General features: G+C 49.1%; 1 protein-coding gene across 2 annotated transcripts in view; it reads right to left on the bottom strand.

Moving 5' to 3' along the window:
* PDLIM1 (PDZ and LIM domain 1) overlaps positions 1–16685 on the bottom strand; it is a 34865-nt gene extending 18180 nt beyond the window's left edge. For both annotated transcript variants that reach the window (XM_088531403.1, XM_088531404.1), the window contains exons 1-3: positions 16529–16685; positions 8540–8691; positions 207–291 (exon numbers count right to left, since the gene is read on the bottom strand). In XM_088531403.1, coding sequence (XP_088387529.1) covers positions 207–291; positions 8540–8691; positions 16529–16624 — 333 coding nt within the window. In that variant the 5' untranslated portion in view covers positions 16625–16685. The remainder of the gene's footprint in view (positions 1–206; positions 292–8539; positions 8692–16528) is intronic.
* Positions 16686–18537: the final 1852 nt, after the last annotated feature.

Genomic DNA, 18537 nt, shown 5'->3' with positions numbered 1-18537 from the left:
AGCAGGCCTCCTCCTGACCACGAGAGCCTCTGAGCTCTCCAAAGGTTTCCGAGGGCCTCCACATTTCAGGAAGGTTTTGAGCATGCACTATTCCCAGGGCAACCAATGGAGTGATACATGTTCAGCTCCTTGGAGGATCAGGGCAGAAACAGCTCCAGAGCAGGAACAAGTGGGGAACCTGGGCATGCAGATACACTGTTACTCACCTGGGGCTGAGAGGCCAGATTCATCTTGTAAGGATGCGTCTTCCCCTCCTCAGTTACAAGTGGTGACCAGACTTTCGACTCTGTTCTGCAATACATGAATTTTTAACAGTTTAATACTCTACTTCATCAGAGGACATTGTTATTATCATTAACAGACAGTTCATTAATTAGACATCATCATTAATTAGACAGTTCATTGGTTAAAAGCTCAGCCTTTGGTATCCATATTCAGAGGGAATCTGGCCTCATTTTAGGCATGGAACTTAGATGTCTCAGTCATGCTGAAGGAGGTCCTTGAAGAAAGACAGGATCTTAGCAGTGATCCTCCTGGATTGCCTTTGACTGATTGCCTGTTGGCTTCACCACAACCATGGGCTCTAGTTCGGGTTATTCAACAACAGAAGCTGCAAATACCCCTCTAAATACACATCTGCTAACTTAGGCAGGACAGCTCATATTATGACGTGTTTCAGCTTCTCTGGGTAGCAGGGAAGTGGAAGAACTCTGCACTGAGCATACAGAAAACATGTCCTTCTTTAAGTTGGGCTGCCTTGTACAAGCTGGAAATATTTTTTTTTATTTATTTTTAGCACATAGAATCTCGTTATTATTTATACAGTGGTGTCTGTGCTGAACAAACACAGACTTTTGGGCGTCATGAAAGGACAGGTCCAAGCCTGTAATGAGACCAAGAGCAGAGACAATAAATGTCCAAGGAGATACATGCCTGCATAACCATTGCCAGTCTGTGCTCTGACCCAATTACTCACAACAGCCTGAAAGATCTTCCTTTGACACAAAAGTCAAGCTCTGTAAGTGAAAACAACTGCTTTTGCATCACTCCTCTGGAGTTTTGCTATGACCCCAAAGAACAACAGACAAATGATGAGAAAGCAGCAGAGCACTTAGATCAGGTCGAAATACTTTGTGGGAAACACATGCTAACTAAGTTTCTCAGGGTTAGAGTAGGTAGCCTTTAGTAGTGACTCTTCTGGGGCTACAAGCGCTGCTTGCCACAAAGGTCCTCATAGGAGAGGAGTGACAGCAGTGCTGCTGAGTGGAAACCATTGTGCATTGTTAGGGATTGCATAATGCGGCACCTAGCTAGCTGATAAACCCTTCGCATGAGTTTTGAAAACTATATCCTGTTTTGACAGGAACTCTTTGTAGAATTTGCAATTGCAGCTAGATGGACTTCTTAGCTATCTGTGGGTCCAGGGCCAGCTGTGGCTGGAGGACCTGGTTAGCAGAGCATGCAGGCTTCCACTTGGAATTAACTGGATGACACGCAAGAGACTTTAAACAAAAAAGGCACATAAAACTGAAAAGGATGGGGAGATGGGGACTGCAGCTAAATTCCAGCTGGTCTCAATAATTGCTCTAAAAACTCTCCAGTGGCCTTTAAAAAAATAAATCCCCAAACTTGACTGAAATGCATACATACATTTTAGACATTTTAATATTTTAAAATAGTATTTCAAAATTTACATCTAGATGGTAACTCACTGGAAGGAAGCAGAATTTTTATAGGGCATTTATTTACCTGCAATTGCATCTATTATACTCTGTACTTTACCCAATAAAACCTCTGCCAGAAGTCTGGTGTGCTGTACCTCCTGCCATGGGGAAGTACAAAGACACGGGTCCTGCCAGATATGGTCCTCAGCAAGCAGCTTCAAAAGCCTTTTGCTCCAGACTGTCCCTTCCTGCGAGCCCAGCTGCAGCGCTAACACCCAACCCAACAACCTGGCTTACCTGCACTCAGGTGCCCGGCAAGCTGGGGCCCTTGGGGACTAACACATACGAATGCAACGGCTGCACCACCACCTATTTTTTGCATACAGCCTCCTAAGGACAATTCTAGCTGATTTCAAGCTGTTTCTTTTGCATTTTCTCATATATTTCCACCTTATTCAACACGCAAATTTAAGCGCAGAGCAAGGCAATGAATATGGAGCAAAAGCCTTCTTGCTAAGGCTTGGGGCACTCACACTCACTCCCCTGGCCCTCGGCGTGCAGCACGTTGGTCTCCAGAGGAGCTCTGGCCAACTACTGCAGCCAGTGGATTTTTGACCAGATTTTTGTCTCCTTTTAATAGGAATGCAAAAATACAAGTTTGTTTCCAAGTCCACTGCCATTCTGATTTGTCACTGGATATAAATGGAAGCAGCAAGGTCACCGCAGGCTTTATTTTCTATCCAAGTCATAAGTTATCCAAACAGAAAGGTTAAATATCGCACACCCTGTAAGGCCGGGAGGATAAAGTCCCCTTTGTCACCACAGCAGCTGTGGCAGAGCCCGGCGGTCGCCTCCACCGTGGGCCATTTAAGGCCCCAGACACGGTGCAAAGAGGGCAGGGAGCATGGAGAGGGAAACACCTTCCTGGGTGCATCCCATGACAGCAGGAGATGGTCTGCGCTCCCCACTGCTGGAAAACCATTTACTGCTTCCTCCAGGCAGAAACCAAGGCCTGAGATGAGAAGGAATTTTCTCTGACGCTGGAATACATGCGTAGAAGCAGCTAGCTTGGACTGAAAGGAACTGGTAGGAAGGAGAGGAGGGAATTGCATGCAAGTCAACACAAGAATTTGGAGAAGTATTTATAAAACAACATTTTTCAAGAAGCCTGGCTTGAACATGGCGTAACATAAACACCACATGTGCCTCGACTTTGCTATTGACGTTCTGCATGCAGCACCAGGCCATGGCTTCAAGAGAGAACTCAGAGCTGCATAAGCAGGTCCTAATTCTGTGCCCCAGGAAGTGCATAAATAAGTGCAGCGAGAAGGAGAGGGGCACATTTACCTTCCCACTTCACACAGGGACTGGACACAACTACGAGATACCAAAGAAGCAACTAAAACTAAATGTGGAAAAGTTCCTTGCACAACACAAGCTTTGATATCCATCAAGCATTTTTTTCGCACTGATAGCTGAGGAATGAGGGAAGACCTAAGGAATGTCTCTCATTCCAGAGTTTCAGACATTTTAACAATGGTTGGTGACTACCAAAAGAGCTTTCAGGCTAGGGCGGAAGAGGCACCTGTTTAACAGGCTTTTCAACTACAGCAGCTGCCAAGTACCTACCCCGGACTCACACAGAGCAGCCACTTCTGGCAAGGCTGTGCTACCAGGTAGGCTCCCCCCTGCAAGCAAACCCTGCCTAACAGCTGTGCTTGGGCTGCATGCAGCCCCTCACGGGGTCTACCAGCAGCACTTCAGGGCTTGCTGGGGACAAGAGTACTCCAAGGTATTTCTCTACATAGAGACCTCTGCTCCTTGCATTTCAGGTCTCCCTTCATACAGCCACTGTAGACAAAAGGCCTGGATGTAACCCTGACTGTGCAAAATGAGCAACGAAAGTGCAGCAGGGGCGGTTTCATTGCAGAGCTGTGAGGTTTTAATACACATGACAGCTCAGACTTGCACTGCTCTTCCACCAGCCAACTCCAGAGTAAACTACTTTCGCCACACAGAAAAGAAGCTGTAAAAGTATGGCAAGACGCAGGCTTTATATCAGAATAGGTTTGAATACACTAAGGCATTAGTAAAAGCATTTACTAACTGTGTTAGTGAAACTTCTGGCTTGCACCCAGGAGGGCTGGTGGCACCAGGCCATCCTGGAGAGCTTGTGGGCAGCCACAAAGGGTCTTGCCCATATATAGATACACACAGAGCATCAGGCTTTTCCCAAGGACAGAAGAATTATTAGTAAGATGACAGAGCTGGAAAATTTTCGCTGGCAGGGAAGCAAAAAACAATCCTAAGTGAGTCAACGGACTCCACGGATTTCCTAGAACACAAATTGAAGCCTTTGACTTTGCACAGCTTGTCTGCACGACTGAAAATCAGTAGCGCATAGCACACGGACAGGGAGCCCCTGTGCAGCCGAACCTGTCGAATAAAACACAGAGGACATTTCCCCCTCTGTCTCCTTTTCATCTCCCTGGGCCTGACAACGCAGTTAACGTATGCCTTTAGCAGGTCTGACTTCCCTGATCCTGGCAGTTTTTAAAGAACAAATGCATAGCTTCACTCACTGGCACCACTTTCAACAGAGTGACAGACAAAAAAGGTGTAGTAATATATTTTATGCCGGCAGCCAAACTGGGGAAGAGCAGCTTGAAACCTGAAGAGGAGGACAGTGGGAGCGGAACAAGAGATGACATGTTTGCAATCCCTTTGCACAAATATTCCTCTCATCATCCCACCCCCAGCCTGCCTCCGGTCCCGGCAGGAAGGGCAGGATCACCGCAGGAACGCTGGTTTTTCAGTAACAGAACGCACACCATGTACCTTTGAGGTGCCCACAGCTGCATAGGAGCCCAACTCCATTACCCACTTGGTGAGTGCAGCCCTACAGGCAAAGCCATTCATTTTAGAACTGACATTCACCCACACTGCTAATAGAGCGAGTGTCTGTGTGCGTGTTAATCTGTTCTACCCCGCAGCCCTGGCTACCCCACGTTGTGCGCACCAAACTGGTCACGGGCATCACCCGTGGTACTGGCGATGCCCAGGCCCTTTGTTGAGCAGCTCAATTTTGTGGTAGGAGAGTTTGTTCCTCCTGAGCCTTTCCGTTTCTGAGTGTTCCCTTGTCAAAGAGAGTTTCCTTCCCAAAGCACACGATGTTTCCAAAGCAAGTTGATAGCTTTCTCCAGGCTGCGGGGCATGTCTTGCTGGTTTCCCCCTCTTACAGGAAAATCAGAGGTCCCCTTGGACCGGATGCAGCCTGGGGGAAGATATTTCTTGACCCCAGCATTTCAGTACTAAGACATACGCACCCTAGTTAAAAAAGGAAAAGGACTTTTCTCAAAGACTCGACATCCAAAGCTTCCTTTTTCCAATGAATGGGAGAGGCTGAAAAACGCTGCCTGTGACATTTCCCTGTTTGGCAATATAAATTCTATTACCTTATCATCATGTGCTTTCGAGCCTGCTTGTGCAGGCAGCCAGCTTTTTTTTTTTTTTTTTTTTTTTTTTTAAAGTACACTAAGCAAAATCAAGGTGCAGAGCTTGATCATATACCAGTCGAGGCAATATTGGGACCTTGACGTTGATTTCCTGGGAGCAGCATTTATAAAGCACACCCCAGGATGAAACAAAGAGCAAAGTGAGTGAGCAAACAGGCTGGGAAAGGAGTGGCGCTTCGCTAGACAGGCTGAGGCCAGCAGGAATTTGGTGAATGCGCCAACTTTGCAGAACAACCGTTCTTGACACAGAAGGCAGACCCTTAGCTCCGCTCACACGGCCAACAGCAAAGCACCTGGCAATGCCACTTAGAAAAGCATATTCAGAGCAAACAACTCAGGGCTGGTGTTAACTCCTAGGAAATTCACAGATTTCTACCAGCGATAAATTTGCCTCTTTGGTGAAAACGCAGACCGGGCGTGTTCTCTTCTGCTAGTAATTCGATCCATTTTTAACAGTGTCATGCATTAGACTAAATTTCCTGCCTACAATCTGATCTGAAATATTTTTGGACTGTTACCATCATTAAGGAAAATACCGAAACAGGAAACATGGGAATGCTGTTGATATTCACAATCAAGTAGGCAGTCCAAACAGCATTTCCTTTACCAGAAATGTTAAAAGTCCTTCCAATTCTCTACATTTATATTTCTCTTAAATAGACATAAGTACAGCCAAAGATAAGGAAAACTTAACCACCCAGCTAACATTAAGAGAGAGGAGAGTTGCATGATGCTGAACACATACATACAAGATTTGTGTAAGTCTGGGAAAAAGCACAAGAGCACAGAGTGATACTTCCGTAAAGCAGTCTCCCAGCCTCCAGAAATTCACACCTCAGAGCTTTTTACAGCAAAGATACTGCCTTGCTTTTTAATATCCTTTATAGATTATTTTCTTCCGGGAATTCTTCCAGTCTGCTTTTGAACCCATGCATACTTTTACATGGTCACCAATATGGACACTATATATATATACACACACACACACACACACACACATATATATATATAATGGTGGTAACTACTATTAGAGGAATAGAAATCCTCGATGTAGGTTTAGACACATGGTGGTAAAATGCCACCTAGCATGACCCTACAGTCACCCAAAATGCAGGTTTGAGAACATTTTGTAGGCTATCATAAAAGATATGTGGAGCTCCATGAATAATCATTTAAAATTAATCAGAGAAGAAATTAAAATCCCAAAGGATTTATGCTCTCACAGGGTGTCTCTGTGATACTAAGCAGAAAATAAGAACTGAAAGATTTGTCCGGAAAAATTTGGAGTTGCTATGCACACCTGTAGCCGGCAGAAGGGCTACATGAAAGGACCAGAAACCCTTGCCAGGAAGGCTGATCCCCTGGTGATCTAAGACTGCAGAGCATGGAGGCTGAACCCCAGAGTTGATGGTGTTGAAGAACACCTGGAATACCTTCCCCTTCATACTCAGCCAACTACCTATAGAGCCATGCAAAGGATGGAGAAAATCCCATCTCTGGCCTGGTTATATTTGTCAGCCTTGCTGACTTGTGGCTGATTGTATAGTTTTTGGCCCTTCTCCTATTTTGGAGGTAAAATTCTGCTTGTGGAAGTCTTGATTATTATTTGGAGATTTGGCTTATTTGGAGATTTGACAGCTGCTGGAGATGTCTGCACTGGGAGCATGATAGCACAGGGCTCTGCTTTAATATCTGAATGCTCAACATACAAAGCCCCCTAGAATCATTTACAGTGGACTTAACGAGGAGGGATAGGTAATAATATCAAATCCTAAGATAGAGGAGTAGTTCGATGGCCGCTTTTTGGTTCCTTGCAGTCTCGCTGCTCTCCTCAGCTGTGCTGCCAGTGGCACTCACTGATCAGCAGAACAGCAGAAGTGTCCACCACATATGTCCTGCCACCTCATTTAAACACAGCCTGGAAAGGGGTGGACTGTTTTAACTCAAAGCCACTGCACAGTTTTACATGACTGCACATCCAGACAGAACTGTCCTGGGCTGTTTCCTACTCACAGATAATTAAGCACACATGGGGTAGCTATAAAGTTAACAACTTTGTAATTAACATTACCAAACACATTTCACAGACTCAACGATCTGTAAGAGCGAGCTTGCCCAGGGCCCAGAGAAACAGCCCTTCCCTCCCCTCCTCTCTCCCTACCAGGATCACGTGGCAGGAGGCTGCTAAGTCAGGACGCCCAGCATTTCAGAGAGGGGAACAAGATGTCTTGGCAGGAGCTGCCAAATTCAAAGTCACTTGGAGAAAGCTGGGGCTATTGTGCTGCTGCAGTGCTTGCCACCCATCCATGCAGCCTTCCCCATGCTATCGTGCTTATCACCCTTCCATACAGTCTTCCCTGTGCCTCTTTGCTTTATGAACTACCTGACCGAAATCTAATTTTTTTTTGGCCAAGAGCACTCCTCGCTTGACTTCTCGCTTGACTGGGAAATGCCTGCTGACCTCCTGGCATCATCCGCGCTATGAAAAAAGATTTCCACTCATCCCAGAACAGCCTAAACACAGAACTGTGCCTCATTCAAGGCATGTTGTTGCATCCCTTCCCAAATCACTACACCTGCCGTCACAAGCTATCACTCCATGGAGGAAGGCGGCCAGCTGAAAAGCTCATGGTAGAACGACGAGACGTGCCACGGTGTCATCTAGCAGCTGACTTCCAGAAGCGCTGGGTACCCACGGCTGCAATTCAGACCAACAAGAAGCAACAAGAAGCCCCCTGAAAAATGAGGCTCCAGCAATAGGTCAACGAAAAGGAGACCCTCGCCATTCCAGATGCTGTTGCATCTCTGTGCAGATACAACCCCAAATTGAGACATAGGTGTAAAAGGGAATGAAACTGTCCATTGTTCCTCACTCCAAGATGGTAGAAAGGCTGAGATTACCCCTTGCCCCACCTTGGTGATCAAGACAGTGGCCAAGACAACCCTTTTGAGTCCATGCATGGCAAGAACCAGTCAATTAGTGTCTGGGCAACATACAACCACACTGTTTAACTGATAAATTACTGCAATAGGAAGAAGTATTGCCTTTAATCATACCTCCTTTGCTATTAGTGACATTTTCATGAGACCTGCCTTGAATTTCCTGCTGTCAGGAACCACAGAACAGGCTAACACACTGTGTCACAAATTATCAGCCAATTTCTCACTGGGAAAGTTGTTTTCATAAGGTCAAAGTGCAGTAAACACAAGCACTATTAAAGGGTGAACTGAGGTTCTGTATTTCAATCCAACAACCTGGCCAAACACAGCAGCAAGATGTCAGATTAAACAAGGCAGGAGGAAGGTCTGCTGTCAAACTGGAACACAGCTGCCACCCGCTCAGTGTCCCCCCTCTCGCACCTGCTGACCGTCAGGGTCAGCTCGTCCGTGCAGCCCTTGATTTTGTTCTGCGCCTCGAGGTGCGTCATGTTGTCCGTGTTCACCCCATCGATGGCGATGATCTGGTCTCCTATGCACAAGTTGGCTGTTGCAGCTTTGCTGCCCGGAGTCACCTACGAGAGAACAAAAAGAGTGACTGGGCTTTCCAGGGAGCAGCTTTCCTACCAACACCGCAGAGACGGCAGGAGCCCTCAGGGCTTCTCTTGCTGCTGGAAATGAGGAGGTGAAAATTGATGAAAACAGATTCTTAAAAGAAATATATATGGCCTATGGGAGTTTGGATCTTAGCGCTTCCTGAGTATTAAAGTTAGGGGCAGGATTATAATTTTGTCATCCCTAGATAGAAATTAATTTGGGGTAGGATGTTGCTGAGCGAGTTAAAGGGACCAAAAAAAAAAAAAAAAAAAAGACTTTTCTTTCAAGTAGATTGACATTGTGCTAACAAAGAACAAGCCAGTACACAAGAAAGAGAGAGCATACAGACAGCAACTCTGCTTTTCACTGGAAACAAACTTCCAAAACAGGAAGTGCTCAGGACAGGCAGAAAGTCTGATGCTTTAAGAATAGAGATGCCAGAAAAAGAGCGAGACTCAGAGTCACTCCAGTATGGTCAACAGAAATCACAGCTTCTTTTGCATCACAGTCTTAATTTCTTTGCTGTCAGGATGAAAGCTTAGGCTCATGACTTTGGTTTGCTTCTTTAGTTTTAATAATTTTTAGCTCTCACTGTTTTCAATGGGATCAAATCCCAAAGCAGTGCTTGATCTATCAAGCATAAGGCAAAAAGGCATCAGAAACCTCACCTTTAAACTGAAATCTGACAGTATTTTCTGAAAAAGTGACAGCATCATCCCCAGCACCTTAGTCTGAGCACAGCTCACCTTGATACACTTTGCCATCATCCATCTCTATGTACCACACTTCGCTTCCCGCATTTACTGCTGCACTCCTGAAGAGCTGCTGTGCTCTGTCTGGGAAATAGCTGTTGGGAAAGGTCCTGGGGCAACCTCACTCGGATCCCTGACAGACACTGTGTAGGAATGCCACTGGTGTAACACCCCCGGAGAAATAGGAAGGTCATAGCTAACGTTTTCAAGCTGCCTAACAAACAGCTTAATCATTTTTCACTACTACTTCCACTAAAGACATGTCCTTTCAAGAGCCAAGAACTCTCTAACCCAGAATTAATACCTGGGCTGTGGGTGAAGTGTGTTATAATTGCTTGCAGCTTTGCAAACACTATGTAAGGTTTTGGGCAGCTTTAATGACTGCAGGAGAAGCATCCTGAATGCAGAGTGCTTTAATCACTTATTTAATAGGCAGAGGAAATAAGAAGGGTGGCCCGCTCCAACACACGAGTACAGATTAGGACATGCCTTGGGCTGGGACGCATCTCAGCTACGAGCCCATCACAACCAGCATTCACCCCACGCGGTCACGCTGGGCTTCGGTGTGCTGCACGGGCTAGAAAGCAGCCAAGCAGACCCAGCAGAGCTGTCAGACATAAGTAAACATTCTTTGTAGGATTTAGACAGGAGGGCTCCTATTACAGGATTACATGGTAAATCATTTCCCCATGGTCTATACCCACCTCCTAGAGGTGTGATACATTTGCTGCAATTGCAAAATTGAAAGAATTGAGAATTACAAAAATGAGACTTCAGCACTCCTTCACAGCTGCAGTGGGACATTACCCCAGAGGGAGAGAAGATTACAAGATGCTTTCCCCCCTTTCCATCTTCATGTCAGAGAGGAGATTGGAGTATATCAGAGATGCCCAGCTTGCCCAAGGTGCTCAGCATTAACCCAGACCAAACGGATTGGCAGAATAGTGTCCCCCACCTACCTGCTTGCCGTTTTATAGCTGCAAGCAGACTGCAAGCTGCGAGAGGAGGTGCTAATAAAAAGGCCAGGCAAGGCACCATACAGATACAGAAAACGTGCTTTCCGTGTGAAGCTCACAGCTCCCAAGCTGCAGCGTGCAGCCCACTGGAGAAGGGCGCCTTGCTCACCTCCGTGCGGAGCCCTGGGCTCGGCACACTACTGCTATCGTTCATTTTCAGCCAGGTCAAGAAACACGGTGGAGTGACACCACCGTGGGAGCTCTGCCAGAGGCTGGGCCTGGTGGGTTGTATTTAAAGACTGATAACATACAACATTTGTCTGGCTATTAGAAATGATGCTGTAGCGCAAGGAGCAGCTGAGCATGAGCAGCCAGCCAGCGCCGCTGAAGTACCGAAGCCTCCTTAAGAAATCCCAAGACCCACAGAGATGAGGCACAGATGTCTGCAGGAGACACCTCCGCATTTTGTGGTGTTACATTCCCCTTCTGCCTCCACTTCAGAGGCACCTAAAACGTGAATGTGGCCCTTGCTCAGAGAAGAGTCATCCATAGCACGAGGGTAACTTGCAAACCTCTTGTCGAAGGGGAAACCACAAGGCTGCACAGGCTTGAAGGAGATAAGCAACCTTGCCAAAAGGAAACATGCTTTAAAACCTGGCTCTCGTAATTCCTGAAATAACTTGCCCTGAAACATAACCTTCCGTAAACTGTTTGCCTGCAAAATCCAGCTTGTACCATCCGCCAGGACTGCCTATAGGAAACGTGTCCGCACACGAGTGCGTTACTGCGGGGCACCCACCCCATCCTTGCAGAAGCATTAGCAGTAGCTAATCACGCCTCCCTCCACAGTCCCGCACACCCTGTGGGCTCCTCTCCCTTGTTCAGCGCTGCTCTGAGGTTTGCTCACCTACCACCGAGTCTGTGAGGCAAAAGCGTCCCTGATATTTGAGAGGAGGGCCGTGCTGCCACAGGGAGGGTTTGTTTCTGCATTCACCACATCCCTCGCTTGCCCCCGAGGCGCAGCTGGGGTGGCGGTGGCACGAGCACTGGGGGCAGAGGCCGTTTCCTCTGGAAACAAGCCGTGTCCTACCTTGGCACGTGTGCTCCACAGGGCGCAGCACTTTCCCACAAGGTCATTTCACCATTTAAAAGGCAGTGTGGGGACAGGCGGAGCAGAAGGGCCTGCTGCAGTACCTGACACAGCGCCCAGAGCACAGCCTCCTCGCTGCGGTTACCAGGGCCTGCCTGCAGCAACACTAGCGACCCGCGCTGCGGCCGGCTGGGCTACCTGGCCTGGGTGAAACCCTGTGGGCGACGCTGTCTTACCTTGAGCAGTTTCCAAAAATGAGCGCCACTGTGAGGTGAGCGCCAAGCGCCTGGCGTGCCGGGGGCGCCCCGCAGCGCGGGGCCTGCGGGGAGGTTTTGGCAGCCTGCGCGCCCTGGCCAGCCATCAGGGCGTGCGAGAAGCCCCACCTGCACTCAAGCCTCAAATATCCCCAGAAACTTCTGCCACTTGTTCAGCCACCGGCACATGAAGCCTGGGCTGCCACAGAAATAACCTAGACGCCTGTAACCAGTCACTTCAGATACCAGGATACCAGCTCAGAAGGACTACATGCCAGCTCAGACACTTGCCAGCACACAGAAGAAGCAAATAATCCCCATAATCTATGGGCTTCATCCTGCACTCTTTACTCAGGAAATCCCAATGAAAGAGGTAACATTTTGGCTAAGTACTAATTGTAGGCTTGGATGTGCATTGTAAAGCCACCCTGTAGATTCAGGGATGGCATGGATAGTAGAAAAGCGTGCATGATTTTCTTATGCAGCAAAGCCAAATCTTGTCTACACATTCTTGCATACACATATTTATAAGTTCTGCAGTCAAGAGACATGGGATAGTCCAAATTCAATGTCACTGCTGGCCTACTCCCTGCTGCCTCCGAGGCTGAGACACCAAGCTGCCCCTTCCTCCAACCACGAGACATCTCCGACATGCAACTTAATCCTGCCCACCCACATGTGCCGCCGGCTTGCGGTGAGTAATGCTAGAGCATCACGCCGAGCAGCTACCGCTTCCCCCAGCCAAGGCTGGGTCAGCAGAGACCAGGGGTGCAAGAAAAGGCAGGCAGGCGCCTTGCCCACCCTGCTGCTCACCCCTTCCCTCCACGCTGCTCCGGAGGGGAGGGCTCCGGAGGCACCGCCACCTCCGGCAGCCCCACTTGCACACACCTGTCTTCCCTTCAGCTCCGCTTGGTTGTGACCTGCGGATGAGGGTCGGCAGCACAGAAAAGGGAAGGTGCCAGGCAGAGCACAGAGAGGACTGGCCCCATCTCAGTTTATTCCACAGGAACTGCACACTTTGGATGATCTGGGTTGCAACACAGACCTCATAAAACCCACGAGGGAAAAGGCACCGATGAGATGTTTGCCCAGGTGGATGCACAGTTGCTGGTTTAGGAGTTATGCAGCCTCAGAGCTCGTGAACCACACACACAAAAAAAACATAAAGCAAGCTGCTCATAGCTGAGCCTTTCCCCATAGTTTATTTCATCCTCTAAATAGAACATGTCCAGTAATCTGCAACTATGTAAGATACTGTGTCACGTCCAGAACAACATCAACTGTTTATGCAGTTAAGGCATCCTTAATTTCCGTGTTTATACTACAGAAAAATCCATTTGCTATAGTTTTTCTGATGCAGTATCCTTCAAGCCTGATGTGCCCCAGAAGGACAGTCCTCTCCAGCAAACACCCTTGGTCAGACAGAACATCTGCTTCCTCGCTCATCCCACTAAGCAGCACCATCCCTGTTACAACTGCGTCCTGCAGCCTCTATCTTGCACCGCGTTTCTCAACTGCATCTTTGTCAAGCTGCTTCCTAACCGGGCCAGATCGAGACCAGAGGGAGGCAGGTCAGCCAAAACCAAAGTCAACCAAAACTCCTTCCACCACAGGATACAGCCCCTGGTCTGATTTTGGACCATTAAGCCGAGTTTTAGGACTTAATCAAGTTTTTCAGTTTAAAGAAGTGGCTCAGAGGACTTATTTATTTATTTTTTCAAGGAGGATATATCTGATTATCTTCCAATTCCCTTCCTGTTTTTAATGCTATACTTCTAAAATAGCATGAATAGATAAGGCATCAGACTAAACATAGAGAGGTTGAATATGTTCAAAGTCAGCAAGAGGCATAACAGGCTCAGATTTTTAATATATTTGTGGCAGTAGACTGTCTTTAGGCTACTTTTTTTCAGTGGGGAAATGCCCAGTTTCATACCACAAATGTAGATATTGCCTTTGGCCTGTTTTGCAGGTTTTGATGCACATCCCTTCTAAACGAGTGTGGAGTTTCGCTGACCTAGCAAAATGTAAAGTCAGATTCCCCTCGAATACGTTTTGCTCATTCTTGCTCCAGATGAACACACTCTGAGCACAAAACACCCCAAACAGGTCGAGAACAGGGTTCTTTGCTCAGTTCTGCACATATGTTCAGCCAGAGCCCCAGATCTGGGCCAGAATAACATGGAAGCAACCAGGAAATAGCTCATGTTCAGCTAGTACCTGAGGGATGGAAGGGGATGGGGTCTGTTAGCGGCACAGCTTTCCAGCCAGCTCTACTTTGCCAACATGTCTCCTCATGCGCTAGGCTGCTTGCTCCTCCACCAGATCCACTAATCTCGCAGGAATTTAACTGGAAACTGCCCTGACCACAGGCAAGCCACAGAGATACTATTATCCTCTGGCATGTCAGCCCACAGCTTGGAAAGCACTGGGAAAGGCGGGAGCCCATGAGTTCATTGCACTCTATCATCCGAGGAGGGGTATAGACCATGGTCTTTCCTTATTCCCATAAGGAAATTAAGCAGGTTTTGATCTAGATTTCATCTCACAGAGCAATACAATGTTCCCTCCGAACAAAGGCTTTGATTAAATGTCCACTGCTACCCTACAGTTGTAAAAAGAAACATAAAGGCAGAAACATCTGCAAAGCATCCCTTTGAAAAAGAACGGGAAATTCCACAAGAACTTCTCCCACGAAGCACTTGTGAAATCCCCGCACCCGGCTCGCGCTTGGGAGACCGATCCAACAAGCTCCAGAAGCCAGAGACGTTTGCATGGACAAGGCACTCATGACATATCTCAGCCTGAAGCAGTTTTGCACATCCAGTGGAAAGGGGGCAGGGAGGAAATAAGAGATAACAGCAGCTGTGGAGACACCATAATCTTTCATCCGCCTCTTGTTAGGATATGACAGTCTGTTAGTGGCATTTGGTGGCTGCTAGCGCCAGTCCCTGTGCTCAAGCTCCCTGCCCTCCTCAGCCCTGGCACTCCTGAGTGTCACACACCCCGTCAGGCCCTTGCAACCCCCAGACCCACGGCCAGGCCCGACCGGCCGCCTGGGCCGGACCATGAGTGCGCAGGTCACAGGCACACTAAGAGCAGAGCTACAGGCCATAAAACCACCACATGAGAAGAATCAGACTCTATAAAATGGGGAAAAAGCAGACTAGCTCTTCTTTACATAGGAAACAGGGGAGGTCAGCGAAAGCTTGTTGCTGAGCCAGGGGGAGACGAGGAGGAAGGTGAGGAGCGAAACACAGGAGAGATCAACGGCTCGAAGCCTAGGAGGGTGAATTAGAAATGTCAGAGGCCACAGGAGAGAGCTGTAACACGAGCTGCCCATTGTCAGCGTTTACGTCACCGAGATAGGAGAGGCGATTTTACTGCAGTCAGTCTCCAGGGTCACAATCAACTTCTCCCCTAAGCGGGGACTTTTGCCTCTTTGCTGAGCTACTTCCCCAGAACACGTCCCCAAACACCAACAGAGCCGAGCAAGGAGAAGAGGCGCGCACAGAGGTAGCACTGCAGACGCACTTCTGCCTACCAGCCTGTTACTGGAAGGAAATGGCAACAATTAGGGTAACAACGGAGTAAATACCGCTCGCCCCAGGCTACAGCCACTGTCCTGCCCAAAAATGCTTCATAAGCATGAGGCATAGTTGCTGTCACTGAAAGAGGTTAGAGAGAACATTAATCTCTTGCCTTCCTTGGCAAGCCTGAGTGCCTGTCCTTGGCCTGTCACCACCCATGCCCCAGCTTTTTATAGTCCTAGGGCGAACTGGTGGAGTAGGGGCCACCTCTTCTTCCTGATGACCCTGTTGGATACAGCAGCAGGGCTGCAGTGCAAGTACTCGGTGCTGTGAATTTGCATGCAGGAGTGCATGGGAAGAGCAGGCAACAAGGTAGGCAGAGCCCTGCCCCAGAGCCTGGCAGACAAAGCACTTAAGCGAGGGTGGGCAAATTAAGTTACACCATTAAGAGATTTTAGATGTCAAACTTTGTCATTTCCTAACTTACTTTCCTTAAGTGAGGGTGAGAGAGACTTATAACAGAACCAGAGAGATGCACTTAATGGAGGTTAAGATAGTTTCTGTAAACAAAGGATTTTCTTTTAACTATACATGGCAAGTAAAAGCACCGGAGTATTCAGCACCACCTCGAGCATTCAACGCCACCTCAGTGCAACTGCAGCTCACTGAAATACCACTAGCAAAACACCGGTCAGGCAGCAAAACCCAAATTACCAACCGGCCTGAGCAGGGACGGTCCCCTCAGCCTGTCACCAGAGGTTTGTTACTGACAGCTGAAAAGGGACGGTACCCGCAAAGCAAAAATACCCATAAAAGATACAAACTCTGCGGGCTACCAATAATTCTGAGGAGGAAAGGGAAGGGAGTACAGAAAAAGGAAAAGGAGATGAAGGGAAGGAAGAAAAAAAGAAAAATATAAAAGGGGAAAAAAGGGAAGGAAAAAGGAAAAAAAAAGAAAAAGGAGAAAAAAAGAAAAAAGAAGAGGAAAAAAAGGAAAGGGAAAAAAGGAAAAAGAGAAGGAAAAAAAGGAAAGGGAAAAAAAGAAAAAGAGAAGGAAAAAAGGAATGATAAAAAGTAAGAGAGAGAAAGGGGAAAAGTAATAAGAAAAAGAGAAAGAAAAAGGGGGGAAAAAAACTCGGGTGGAGGCCGGAGAGGAGGGTCCCCGCGGCCGGGCGCCCCCGCTGCCCCGGAGCGGGCGCCACCTGCGCGCGGCCGCGGCGCCGCCGTCCCTACCCGCGAGATGGTCAGCGGCTGCTCGAAGTCCCGGCCGCCCACGAGGCGGAAGCCCCAGGGCCCGGGGCCCTGCAGGGCGATGCGGAGGGTCCCCATGCGCCGCTGCTCCTCGCGGGTCCCTGCCGCCCGCAGCGGCCCGGCTGGCGCAGCACGACCCGGCCCGGCCCGGCCCGGCCCGGCCCCCTGCCCGCCTCCCGGCCCGCCCCGGCCCGGCCCCACCTCCTCCCGGCCCGCCCCCTGCCAGTTAACATTGCCAGTGTTCATTCTGAAGCCTAATGATGGCCATGTAACTAAGTTGGCATTGCTTGTTGTTACCCATGTGGACAGCAGGACTAGTGGGAGTTTATGAACTTGGGGAGGGTGTTCCCTTTTCCCTAATTCAGCTCTGACTAGTCCTGCTTTATGTTGGCTTTTGCTCAGCTCTAGCCCTGTGCCCTCCCAGCGCAGGGCCGGGGACGGCGGTGGCACAGTGGGGCTGCCCCTTGCCTGGGGCTCCCCTCTTCACCTGTGCTGCTGCCCTGGGTGCTGCAGAGCAACACTAACGATCTTGGCAACAGAGAGGGCAGGCTGCCCCTTGGCGTATAAAATACCTTTACAGTTCAACTTTTGAAAACGGTTGTGACTGCTGCCACTTTGTGCTTCTGCCTCCTGGTCTGCCCAGCCTCCTGGCACAGAGTCTGCATCTGCTGCCCAGCTTAGTGCAAGGTGGGCACTTGGAGGCAAGGGGAACCCCTTGTGAACAAGTCTTCAGGTGAGCACAGTCCCCCCAGGCGCCACATGAGGAGCCACCAGAGGCCTTCCCTACACATCTGCGTTGCCAGACACCGTAAGCCCAACCTGCTCCCCAGCAGTGCACCCCTAAGAAGTACCCAGCTCCACAAGCTCCATAAAGTGACCAGGCTTGGGCTGCTCAGCCCTAACAACCTTGCCACCCCGGCCAGCCCTCTGTCCTGTGCAGTTCAGCACCTCAGGGCACAGAGGTGCTTGGGCAGCGTGGAGAAACACCTCACCACCCACTGTGAAGTCTGGGCTGAAATGGGATAAACGAAGCCACGAGCTCAGAAACGTCTGGCAGCAAGGCATGTCCCTCCCCGAGAGGGTGGCATCTGGGGAGTCTTGTCCCACCTACCTCTAGGGCTGTCTCCTCCAGGAGGGCCTGACATGCAGGAATGGCTGTTGCTCTCGGAGAGACGCTGCCTTCGTCGCTGCTCAGCAATGCCCTTGGTGCGAGAAGGGGCTCTCGTCCTCTTCCTCACCCTCACCTCTTCATCCAGATGCAGCTGGACCCAAACCAGAGCAGGGCGAGGAGGCTGGAGGCCAGGCACACGCACAGAGCTCATGCCCACAAAGGGATGGTGGCGACCATCACATCTTTGAAGATGGCAGCTACCAACATCTCCGCTGCCAAACTCCCACAGCTTTCTGCTGCCTGGGACATCTTGTGTGAACATCATCCATGATGGACCTACACGCACACAAAGCCCACCAGGGCCCCAGCTCAGCTTGAGCCCAATGAGACATTCACCATTTGTCTCACAATTCAGTTTAGCTAGTAATGAAGCCCAACTTCCAGGGCTTGACTCAAAAGCCCTCCTAGTAACTGCACACCTCGTCCATGGACTGATGTAGCTGGAGCAAAGGACGTAAAGATAAACATTAGGGAAAACCTTCCACCAGAGCGGACAGTGAAACGGTGCCTTCATAGTGGCCCTGACTGGATGTCTCTGGCAGCAGCTGGGACTGGTTTCAGCTATGAAAAAGTCCCTGGGAACAGGCCTGGAGGGAGGGCGCAAACTAGGCAATCTCTCACAGCCCTGTATTTTTATTCTTGGGATACTGGCATACAAACGCGACAGGTTAAAACCTCTTAGACCCAGGCACGAGGATGTATTCTAGGTAAACACAAGCCAAATGAAGCAGGTATCTCCGGGTCACTTCGCAGCTCCTCTCCAAAACAGACTACCCGGGTGGGCTCCTGCGCTCCCCGCGGCTGCGCACAGCGGCACCGC

The sequence above is a fragment of the Tinamus guttatus genome, unplaced genomic scaffold (assembly GCF_059628265.1).
Source record: "Tinamus guttatus ecotype Peru unplaced genomic scaffold, ASM5962826v1 Tinamus_guttatus_pri_ptg000416l, whole genome shotgun sequence".
Lineage (NCBI taxonomy): Eukaryota > Metazoa > Chordata > Aves > Tinamiformes > Tinamidae > Tinamus > Tinamus guttatus.
This window is presented reverse-complemented; position numbering and strand designations above follow the sequence as displayed.